Source organism: Scylla paramamosain, chromosome 16 (genome assembly GCF_035594125.1).
Source record: "Scylla paramamosain isolate STU-SP2022 chromosome 16, ASM3559412v1, whole genome shotgun sequence".
Taxonomy (NCBI): domain Eukaryota; kingdom Metazoa; phylum Arthropoda; class Malacostraca; order Decapoda; family Portunidae; genus Scylla; species Scylla paramamosain.
Genome location: NC_087166.1, coordinates 12,010,311 through 12,022,500, shown reverse-complemented (window position 1 = coordinate 12,022,500; position 12,190 = coordinate 12,010,311). Strand labels below are relative to the sequence as shown.

Genomic DNA, 12,190 nt, shown 5'->3' with positions numbered 1-12,190 from the left:
CTTGTGGAAGATCAAAGCCGGCACCCGTGTACCGGGACCAAACCCTGGACCCCTTGAAGCAACTCCGGGAGGGCTCGCCGTGGAGAGCAGCTCTGGCACGCTGGCTGGAGGCGGCGGCCGCGGCGGAAGCTGCTGCATAGTGTAAACAGGCGGCGGAGGAGTAGCTGGGTGCGGCGGCGAGACGGTCAACACGCCGCCCCCGCCGCGCCGCAACGTCCGCCTCCTCCATTTGCAACTCTGCAACTCATCGCGAATAGCTGTAATTAATTTTGGCGAGCTTAAAAACGCATTAAGACTTTGGCTTGACGTCAATTGGTCCGTCGTTAATGTGGACGTAATCTAGTGACACAGCAAGGAAGGGAAAGGTTGGCGGGGCGGAGCGTGGAGACGCCTTGGTCTGCGGCAGAAGGGACGCGGCGGAGAGGAGGTCATCCGATGCCGCTGGCCGGGACCTCCAGTGTTTTGATAAGCGGGATGTGAACCTCTTATCGTCAAGACAAACAAACCAAAGAAATGTTTACTTGGTGTTTAATGGTGGGAGTATCAAAAGGCGCCTATCACGCACTCCCGCAAGAGTTATTAACGCCACAAACACCCCTGCATTCCGCCCGTCGACCCTGGCGACCTGACCCCCTCCCAGGCACCGGAGGGGTCACGAGGCGGGGCGCGGGGGTCACGGTGTCGCTTTACCTCCGCCATGTGTCACCTCGCGCCGGCCCGCCGCGATAACCCTTTCACAACAACACGGCCGGCGCGCCCTCAGCCCCGCGGCCAATTAGCGGCTGAGTAGCGTCCTTGTTGGCCGCGCCGCCGAGCGTGATTCATTTACAAAATTCCAGAAGTGGGTAAATAAACGGTAAGCTAAATATAGTGAGAGGAACCGTTCAGGGGCGCCACCCGAGCCGGCGATGATGTTCGGGCGTTATCAACAGCCCGAGCACATGTCACAGATAAGGCGAGGTGGGGCGCCCCTGTTGTTCCTCGGCCAGTGTTTACCCCGCGGCATTCCTCTCCCGCGACCTTATAACGCCCCTCTGATGGCCGTCACAAGATACTCCTCAACGGGCACTTGGGGCGCCTGGTGAAACGCCCGTGGGGATAGGCATCCATCACCGCGAACACCGACGAGGAGTGACGGGTCCAACGAGGAGGAGGAGGAGGAGGAGGAGGAGGAGGAGGAGGAGGAGGAGGAGCAATGGAAGCGGCAACAGCAACAACCGAGCAAAAGCCACAAGGCGGAGCGTCACGAAGACCAGCAATGCTAAAGCTACGCCGTCACCTTCAAGACACATAAGTGACGATTTATTCTCAAGATTAATTATTCATCGTTTTGAACTACCTCCTCCTCTTACTTCTCCTCCTCCTCCTCCTCCTCCTCCTCCTCCTCCTCCTCCTCCTCCTCCTCCTCTTATTCCTCCTCCTCCTCAGACCACGAAGAAGAAGGAAACACGACCCCTGAGAGGAAAGCGAGGGACAGACGCGACTCAATATTGTTAGAGACAAATATATTACTCTCCTCTACCCGTGATTTATGGATGCGCGCGTGCGGGCCTGCCAAGAATTTACTAATCTTCCGATGCAGTGAGTGGGGTGTCGGGGAGAGAGGTGGGCGGGGCAAGGGGAGCAGGGGAGGGTGCTAAGTGGCTCCTGTGTGGCTGGCCAGTGCTTGAGGGTCACTCGGACAGTCTTAGAAGGAAAAAAAAAGGAGGGAGAGACTGAAGAGCTGAATTCCTAAGTGTGAGGTGCCGGCGGGGAGCATCTGAGTGTCCCTGAAGGAGGAGGAGGAGGAGAAGGAGGATAGCTAGAGTAAAGATTGTAGGAATGGCCAGACTGAGAGCATTGATGTGGCTAAGGAAGTGGAGAGGAGACTTCAAGTGGACCTACCATGGCTAAATTTATGGCTAAATTACACACACACACACACACACACACACACACACACACACACACACACACACACACACACACACACACACACAAGGACAATGAAGGAACAAAAACGCCTACATCGCACGTGATCACTCTTGCTCAACAATTAATAAGGGCGTCGTGGTCTTTACCGGCGGCAAGAATGGCTGCCCCGCCCCGCCCCGCCCCTCCACGCCCTGCCCCGACTCGTCCCTCCACGCGGAAGACTGACGGCGCGCCCCAAGAGGCCACTTTGTGTTGCCTCAGATGGAGTAAACAAAACACTATCGTCTGAGTGAGTGACTCCCGCTCGAGGAGGAGGAGGAGGAGGAGGAGGAGGAGGAGGAGGTTCCCATCAGGCGGTGAACGAAGAGGGAGGAATATTGCTCTGTCTTGTATAAAGAGGTATAAAAAAGGAGGGAAGGAGGGAGGGAGAGGGGGAGGGAGGGAAGGACGGAGGGAGGGAGGGAGGGAGAAGCTATGATAACAAAATATAAAGAACTACTATAACCCACAACGAATTGTACACACCACCCTTATAACTTTCACCTTCGCTTGCCTTAGTCTCTTAGATTTTGCCCCCTTCCTTCTTTTTCTTTGCTAAAAAAAAAAAAAACTTAGACAAAATACAAACAACAACCTCCATCCCTAACGTGCTGAGAGGAGACGACTAATTCCTGCTGCCTGGATCCAATCAGAGTAAGTACAGCGAACACGATTGATTGGCTCATTGATAACTTGGCGCCACAACAGCGAGGTCAGTATGGAGAAGCAGGAGACACGAGGGGACGGGGAAAGCACTCCGTCACCTCCACTACCACCACTGTCCCTTCACACCGCCTTAGAGATGTGAAGCAGAACTGACGCATTAAACGTGACAAGATCAGCAAGCACCTACTTTCGCTAACCCTGTGTAATATCAGTTGATAATTTGTAAAGACTTCTCCGAGGAACTTAGAAGATGTAGCAGGCTCACTAAACTCATCTATTTTTGTACGAGTGTGTAATATCGGGTAATATTTTATAATATTTTCTACTGAGGGTCTTGAATGAGAAGCTACAGCAGAGATACACAGAAAACACGTCTTTTTTTTTTTGGTTACGGTTTTGTGATATCGGTTGATAATTTGTCATCTTCTGTGCTGAGGGACCTTGATGAACAGCAGCAGATGTACTCACTAAAGACTCATCTGGTTTTGTACAATATTGTTTAATAATTTGTAGATATTTTTGTTCGGAGAAACCTGAAATGAGAATCTGCAACAGAAGTACTCACGAAACTCGACCCAACCTGCTCTGGTGCTTACCTGTGGAAGATAAAGAGAGTATTAGTTATTATTATTATTATTATTATTATTATTATTATTATTATTATTATTAGCAGCCTCCTAATCATCACCATCGTCGTCATCATCATTACTGGCCTTGCCCTGAGTCATAACGAGCGGCTAACAGCTAAAAATAGTGGAGCGTAACACTAGTACGTACCTTCTAGACAAAGACTACACACACAGCGAGGCGAGGCACACGCAACCACACTCACTGTACACGCGACGCAAACACTCACAGGCCAAAAATACCACACACACATAGACACACACACGCACATACCACACAACACAACACACACACAGCACACACAGCACAAAACAACACGTACACACACATTAGAGAGCACGTCCACAGCCAGACGATCCAGTACGAAAACATATACAAAAGAAAAAAACAACACACACGAACACGGGCATCTCTCACCCATGCCAGACGCAAGTTATCAAGACAACAAACATTGATCTGAAGGGCCACGAACCCGCTCATTCATCAGCCTCGAGGACCCGCCGCTGCCCCGTCCGTTCTTGTGCTGACCCTTGCGTTGAGTGCGTCGCCACTGATACCCCTACACAGGTCACACTCTCAGCCCTTCCCACCGCCACTTTTTCAACCCTTCCCTCCCTCCTCGGATATAAAAAAAAGGATGTGTAATATGAAGAACCTCTAAATCATCACGTTTCGGCTGAGTTTAAGACACTGAATGCCATGAATCACAGTATTTAGTCTTTTTATTTAAGGCATCCGTTCCTTCTCTCAATAGCCCTTCTTCCCCGCCCTCCGCGCTTCTTCTCAGACCTCAGCGACCCTCACCTCCACACCCCGGAGCTGCTGGCGCCCACCCATCAAGCGAGACATACATCACAACCCGTCCATGAAGAGAAACATAATCGGCAATTAGTGTAAACAAGGGAGGTCTTAAGATGCCTGACTTATGTTGGGGTAACCAGACGCCGGAGACCCGCGCGCCGCCACCATCCTTGATCTGGTGGCCGCCGGGGAGCCGCGTAGGGCGTGCTCAAGATGTGTTACGTAGGTTGTTGGGTTGTGGATGGAGAGCGTTAAGATTCATGGGCAGTTTTCTAGATTTTTTAAAAAACTACTGAGGGTTTAAGATGTTGATGTGTCTGGCTGAGTTTTGGGTGCATTTTAAGTGTCTGGTCTTATTTGAGGGCGTGGCTGCGGCAGAGAGACAAGAGTTTATGAAAGTGTCACGACAATGGGTCACAGAGTATCGCCGCAGGTGACACTTTGGAAATACTACACGGGAAGTACATTAGTGTATCGCGCAGCGGCGTGACAAGTGACGTGGGATGACACAGGAGGTGGGAGGAGACGCCTCGCCATAGCACCGTGCCCTCTGGCCTCCCTAAGACTTTGAGAGCCCCAGCCTATGATGATGGTGTAAAAATGCAAATCTTAGAATCCCTTTTTATGTGTGGCCACGTTTTTTTGTCAGCCTTATCTTCTGATAGGTCCATAAAGAGGGCGTCTTATCTCCTGGCGCGGCGCCGGTCACCGAGAGGGAGGGGACGCGTCTCAGGCGTGTTCGTCCGCGAGCGGCCCCACCGCTACTCTCCGGAACTACAGCGAGCGAAGTGTTTAGCGTCAAAGTCGAAAAGTTAAGGAAAATCACACAATGGTAACTTATTAGAATATCGGTATTGACATACACGGGAGACAAAAAGCCAGCGTGTGCACTCATCTTCCGCCCAGTCAGCGGCGTGCGGGCAGCGAGCGTGGCCGAGAAGCCTGCCGCAGTCACCCGCCGTGCGAGAGGTCAACCGGCACCGTCCAATGCGCAGTTGAGAAGGGCTTAGCGCTGCCCCCGGGAAGCCCTGCAAAGTGAACGCTTAAGGCACGGAGTCAGAGACGTTTTGCTCGCTCACCACGACTATATTTGAAGGCCACAGGGATGATCAGCTGGGCTCTCAAGAGTGTTTCTGCTGTCAACAATATAGAAATCTAGTCAATCTGTCACTAGAACCATAAAAATAACTTTGAAAAATTGTGATTTTAACTAGAACCTTTTCGAATCAGTGGAGTTGCGGCGCAGAAATGTTTCAGAATACGGGTGTAAGGCAGAGGCAGTGTGCTCCAGCGAGGCTACGAGCCTGTCTCAACTCTCTTACTCTTGCCCCGCCTCTGCTCCTGTTGCACCGCCGCGTCCACCCCGCCAGGGCCGAGACGCCGCGAGGGGCTGGTCGGCCTCTTGAAGGGGGAATCACCAGGATACGGAAACCACTCCTGCTCACACGCCGCGCCTCTTGTTTACTTAGTGCCGCTCAAGGACGTGAGCCTCATTAATATGCATTTAGGGAACCGTAGCGAGGGATGTGTTATGGGTACTGCCTTGTGTGTGTGTGTGTGTGTGTGTGTGTGTGTGTGTGTGTGTGTGCGTGTTCCTGGCCACTTCACTACTTTACTGTCTCAATAACAAACAAACTGGATTTCTTAAGAGACGCTCCCGAAAAAAAAAAAGTTTCGTACATTCTACACATATTAATATTCTTTTCTTCTTTATTTGGATGCATTATCTATGGATTTTAAGCCTTCTCTCTCAAGACAACGTTGACGCCTATGCATTGATTTATATTCAGATATACGCATTTTTCATTTATTTATTAAGAACTTGTCGAGAAAAAGAAAAAGACGTTTGATTACCGACCACCAAAGAAACTAAATGAAAAACCGTTCCATTCAGATTAGGCAATTAAGTTATGCAGGTTTCTTGATCCTTCTCTCCGACCCAAGCCGTCATTATGATAGAAAACAGACGATTGGGAGAGTTTTTTATTTTTATTTTTTTTATTACGAGTATAGTATCTACCCTTTCCTCCTCTTTACAGCTGGGACCTTCACGCTTCTCCTGCTAGCCATCCGCTGCGGCACTTCACTTCTTCATAATACCTTCGCTTGTTCTTGAATTTTTGGAGAAGTTTTCTGTCTTACGATCTTCCCAGTCCCTCTCCTTTTTGAGGTCTTCGTCAAGTGCACTTTAGAGGGTATTCATAATCAAGTTTAGTTTTAGTTATTGTTCCTTTTGTCACCTTCTTCTTCTTCTTCCTTTTCTTCTTCTTCTTCTTCTCCTACCTCCTGCGGCAGATGCTATGGTGCTTAGTGGGTTTCCCGGTGCTTGAATCTTTGTGAGGTGCTGAAGAAGAAACTTGTCGATCGATATGTATGTGTGTGTGTGTGTGTGAGAGAGAGAGAGAGAGAGAGAGAGAGAGAGAGAGAGAGAGAGAGAGAGAGAGAGAGAGAGAGAGAGAGAGAGTGAGTTTCACCTTAGTTCCATTATGACAAAAAAAAAAAAAACGATCTACTATAACATTTTTTTCTTTAATATCTTACACGTATTTTTCTCTTCAGCATAATAAATAACTCCCCCCCTCCTCTCCTCTCTCTCTCTCTCTCTCTCTCTCTCTCTCTCTCTCTCTCTCTCTCTCTCTCTCTCTCTCTCTCTCTGCACCACCACCACCACCTTCACCACCACCAACACCACGGACCTTTGCATCTTTTCCCCACGCATCCTCCCACTGCCTCCCTCCTTCGCTCGTTCCCTCCCTCCTTCCCTCACTTCACTTCGCGGCACCAGAACAAAAGTTAAGGGCCCCAGCGTGCGATAATGTCGTTTTGGATTAGTTCTCCCCAGCCGGCATCTTCTCCCCCTCCTTCCCTCCTCCCCTCCCCTTCTGCCCCGCCTCCGGATAAGCAGGGAGCGAGGCCGGTTATCTGCGGTTAAAGACGAGTGTGGTATTTGCTGTGATGAGCGAGTGTGTGTGTGTGTGTGTGTGTGTGCGCGCGCGTGTGTGTGTGTGTGTGTGTGTGTGTGTGTGTGTGTGTGTGTGTGTGTGTGTGTTGTCGTATAGTGAAGAGTTCTGGAGATGGTGATGGTTTAGTGGTTGACAGTATACACACAGACAGATGCACACACACACACACACACACACACACACACACACACACACACACACACACACACCTCTTGTAGCTTAACATCACATAAATTTAGTTCAATGTGAGGTGGTGGGGATGAACTGACCTAACACCATTAATATCACCCTCCACTCCTCCTCCTCCTCCTCCTCCTCCTCCTCCTCCTCTTTTCTTCCTATCATTATTTTTTTTCAATCTCACTCCTCACACACCTTTCTTAACCTCCCTCCTTCCTTCCCTTTATCTTTCACATCCCTCCTCTCTTTCGTTCTCTCTCTCTCTTTCTTTCTCCCTCCGTCCTGAACAAACTCGAGTCTCTTTATTTAGAAATTAATAAATCATGTAGATCTGTTCCAAGTTTTAAAAGTTAACCGACTTAGTGTGTTCGTGTGTTGCTTCTTGGAGCGGGCGGCGGGCGGGTAGGAGGAGGAGGAGGAGGAGGAGGAGGAGGAGGAGGAGGAGGCGGGCGGGGAAGATATTCACTTTTAAATTAAGTTCCACTAACTCAGCGAAGCTCGTCGGCTGCCGCTTCGTTCTGACATTTACATTTCTAAATCCTTCTTAACATTTACGAGTATTATTTTCTGATACAGAGGAGGGGTAAGGGGGACGAGGACGACGAGAAGGGCTGGGAATGGGAAGAGGAGGGAAGGAGGGTGAGGGGTGAAGGGGTGAGGCTTGGGGTTGGATGTGTTTGGGAGGCGAGAGGAGGAGGTCACGGGAGGTAAAATAGAGGTGAAGAAGGGCCTGAAATATGGAGAGAGGTGATGAGATGTAGAGGGGTGAAGGAGGTGCTCAGATGTGGCCGTGGTGGTGAAGGAGGGTCTGTGATGGAAAGAGAGAGAGAGAGAGAGAGAGAGAGAGAGAGAGAGAGAGAGAGAGAGAGAGAGAGAGAGAGAGAGAGAGAGAGGCTTTAAGAACATGACGGCCCTCCTATTACCCACGCCTTCCCCCAAACCTATCCCGTTCCTCCACGCCCTCTCCACCCCTCATCTCCCTCCTCCTCCTCCTCCTCCTCCTCCTCCCTCCTCACCCTATCTTCTTCCTGGCCACCTATTCCCCATCTCATGCCCTAGGCTCACCCTCACCCTCTCCTGACCTATTACTACCGTTCTTAAGCCTACCTATTCGTTAATTTCTTCGCCTAGGTCTCTCCTTCTCTTCCTCTCCGACTCTGCTCTCATACCAAGGCTACTAGTAAACATATCAGTCATTCCTACCACTATTAACCAGTCAGCCAGCCACCGACCAGTCTGAACGTAACTAACCTATCTGCTAGTCACCTGTAGTCACCTAGTTAATTTGTCAGCTACTTTACCTGCCATCTAGTTGACTTATCAATCATTCAACCATTAATGCAACCAGTCATCCACTTAATTGTTCATCTACATATTCAGTCATGCATTAAGGCAGCTTGTTAAGTCGACAGTCCGCCAGCTACTCTATTTATTAACTAAACAGTCGGCTAGTTAGAGTACTGAGCAGTCAAGGAGCCAAACACTCAAGCAGCTACAACAGAAGTCATCGCCCGCTGATCTGGCTGAGTTTGTTGCTGTTTATTTTCACTTGAGAGTCTGCATAGAGGAAGGTTTCAATGGGGTTTATGTGACAAAAAATTATTCCATTTTTTTTTTTTTTTTATTTTTTAGCGATAGAAAACAAGCGTGGTAATATCATGTACTCCTTTATTTTCCTTTTTTCTTAGAGATGAAAACGAAAATGCATACGTTTTTCTTTCATCATATGTTTTTTTTCGAGTTTTCATCTGTATAATAGAAAAAAAAGATAAGTTTCTTTAATGGATAAAAAAACGAAAATTCATACGTTTTCTCTTATTTTTCCGATTTTCTATCTGTATAGTAGAAAAAAAAAACACCCTGCAATAATAAGTTTTCGATCCCCTCCAGCCAGTGTCACTCCCTTGCCTTTAATATACGTGTAGGTCTTGTGGTGAGGGAAGGACAAGGCCTGTTGGCAACTGGCGGCGGGCGGCGACAGGCTGCCGAGGGGGACTGCGATTAGTTACGGTTGTCACGGATTGTCCTCATTGGGTCCAGCTGGCCGAGGCAAGGTAGCATGGCCTGTATTCTGAAACGCTTTGCTCTCTCACTCACCACGACTATTTTCAAATGCCACAGACGATTAGACGGGTTCTCGAGACTATTTCTCTTGTTGATAATGCATAAATCTTGTGAATCTGTCACTAGAACCATAAAAAAAACATCCTTAAAAACCCGTGTAACTTCAACTATATAGTCTTTTCAATGGTGTGGAAGTGTGGCGCGGAAGTGTTTCTTAATATTATCCTGTGTGTTCTGAGATGTCCCGGGAAAACTTCTGAAATCTTTCAAATGTGTCCTCAAATTAGGGAAGATGTTTAATTGTTTAATAAGGGAAGAAGAGCAAGGGAAGAATGGGAGAACAGTGTCAGAGGGTCAGGTCGTCTCTGCCACTTCGCCTTTCAAGTGAGAGAGAGAGAGAGAGAGAGAGAGAGAGAGAGAGAGAGAGAGAGAGAGAGAGAGAGAGAGAGAGAGAGAGAGAGAGAGAGAGAGAGAGAGATTCAACACAAGTCAGCATAAAAACGAATGTCGAAAGATAGACTCAAGGAAGCAATTATGCAAATCTAAATGGAAATGAATGAGATGGAGGCAAGATGGAGGAGACACGCTGCGAACAACAAACCCAACAACAACATTGACTACAACAACGGACTAGCTTTATTTTTTGTATTATTTTTTTTTACATCAACATTTTTCTCTAGTAAGTAAAACACACGAAAATAAAGAGAGAAAAAAAAAGTATCAAAATGGGTGGAATCAGATCGTCTTTCTTTTATCTGACATTATTTTTTCCCCTTGGAAGTAAAACACACGAACAAAAAAAAAAAAGAAAAAAAAAGTGTGAAGATTGAGTGGGATTAGATTCGCTTGGTGTGGAGATGAGTTAAGATGAGACAAGTGAGATGCCTAAGGACTGGTAATTGTCGAGTAATTGCTGGTTATCTCAATGAATAATCTCTTTCTCCGTCTTTGATTACTTATGTCAAATTTCGCTATTTTCATTTACACTCTAAGCTCGGGTAATTGTTGGGTGTCTCAGTGAGTGATGTCTTTCTTCATCTTTAGTTACTCATGTCGAATGTTGTTATTTTCATTTACACTCAAGAAAAAAAAAAAAACAGTTAGATCATAAAAAAAAATAATAAAACACTTGCGACATACAAGGAACAACCACCCTTACACGTTTTTGAATAAGGTCCATATTTTTTTTTCCCTTCTTTCGTATTATCAAATCCTCAAATCCTCTGATCTTTAATTTCAGCAAGTTCTAGTGCAGTGGAAGCTAGTGTGGTTTACAAGGATGTTTTCATGAATCTAGTGATCAACAGCGATTCGTCATCATCAGTGGAAGAAAAAAATCCTGAGAACTCGATTAATCACTTTTGTGGCATTTGAAAACAACACGAGAGAAGAAAACGTTTAAGATTACGAACCAGAGTACTTTTTTCTTTGTTTTTGTCTTTAGTAAATGTTATAGTTTATAGTTTAATGTTATAGTTTATATGTGCCTATATTTTATCTATCTGTTAATCAATTTATTCTATATTTATTTATTTTTCTATGAACAAAGGGAATCATTGGCACTGGTATTGTGAGTATTCAATCTTAATACGAATACTGATATCCTCATTGCATCTCAGTATTCACCCCTCCTATCGCTACACTCTGCCGCTTCTTGTCAAAACCTCCCTTATCGCTTCTCTCAATCTTAAACCCAAAACCTCTGTCAGCTGTCTTCAATTCCTTCCTTCCCCTTCCTTCCATCTTTCCCTGACCCTCTCTTTCCCTCCCCTGCTCCCTGGACCCTCTCACTTCCCTCCTGTTATCCTCCACCCCGCTATTTTCCCTCCTGCCCTGAGCCTCGCGTCCTACGGGATGATCCTGACGCCGACAAAACCCGCGCCATAAATCAAGGTGGTCGTCTGGTATCGAGTCGCGCGCCGCGGAGGGGTGGTGGCCGCGCTGCGAACTAATCACCCGTGACGTCATTTCCGACCAGCCAGGTTTCCGGACCGTTTGTTTGCTGCCAAAAAAAAAAAAAAAAAAATCCCGTATATTTATTGGTGTGTTCATGTTGTTGCCGAGATGAAAAAAAATGTAGATGTAATAGAATAAGTAGATCGGTAGATAAATAAATATACCAAAAAAAAAAAAAAAATTAAAGTATGGTGAAAAAAGAAAAGTGAAAAAAAGTAGACAAAATATCCCGTACAAATCTATGAATAAACAAACAAATGTAAAAAAAATCACCATTATAACCCCCCAAAATTCAAAAGAAACACAAATTTACGACTGAACTCAAAACAAGAACAAAAACTCACAGCAAATCGAACACTGGGTGAAGAGCAAGAGAGAGAGAGAGAGAGAGAGAGAGAGAGAGAGAGAGAGAGAGAGAGAGAGAGAGAGAGAGGAGAAATCGATGTTTTCTTTTTCTGTTTTTATCGGCAGCGAGTGATCGGGAGGCAAGTGACACGGCCATTACGCGGGAGGGGACGGCGATCGCGCAATTTAAACTGGATTTGAAAGAAATGTCCGATCCGGCCGCGGCATTGTTCAACATTTATGGCGACTTAATGGTGAGGGCGCGAGGGGAAGGGGGGAGGAAGGGCGGGTCGCGAAGACAGAGGGAGCAAGGGCGGTGGCATGGCGAGGGAGGACGGGGAAAAGACGGAAAGTGAGACAGGGATTGAAAGGAAGAAAGGAGTAAAGAAGGAAAGAAACTATAATCTGAAAAAGGGAATGGGTAAGAATAGAAAACGGGTATAAGGAAAATGAGAGGAAAGCAAAATAAGAAAAATCAGTAGAGGATGTAGCTTCCATAGAAAAAAAAAAAAAAAGGAAGAGAAGGAAACAAGGCAATGCCAAAAGTGAGATAGGAAGAGATAGAAGAAAAAGTAAAGAACAAAAAATAACAAAGGAAAACTGAGAAGAAGAAAAAGTAAAGAACAAAAAATAAC

At 46.8% G+C, this 12,190-nt stretch overlaps 1 protein-coding gene and 1 long non-coding RNA gene across 2 annotated transcripts in view; one reads left to right on the top strand and one right to left on the bottom strand.

The window, feature by feature from the left end:
* The window catches only part of LOC135108044 (COUP transcription factor 2-like), an 88,890-nt gene that overhangs the window by 22,617 nt on the left and 54,083 nt on the right, over nt 1–12,190 (bottom strand). Inside the window, exon 4 of the mRNA XM_064018626.1 lies at nt 3,185–3,215. Coding sequence (XP_063874696.1) covers nt 3,185–3,215 — 31 coding nt within the window. The remainder of the gene's footprint in view (nt 1–3,184; nt 3,216–12,190) is intronic.
* Nucleotides 1–12,190, top strand: part of LOC135108045 (uncharacterized) — a 49,065-nt gene that overhangs the window by 23,782 nt on the left and 13,093 nt on the right. The gene's annotated exons all lie outside the window — the stretch shown is intronic.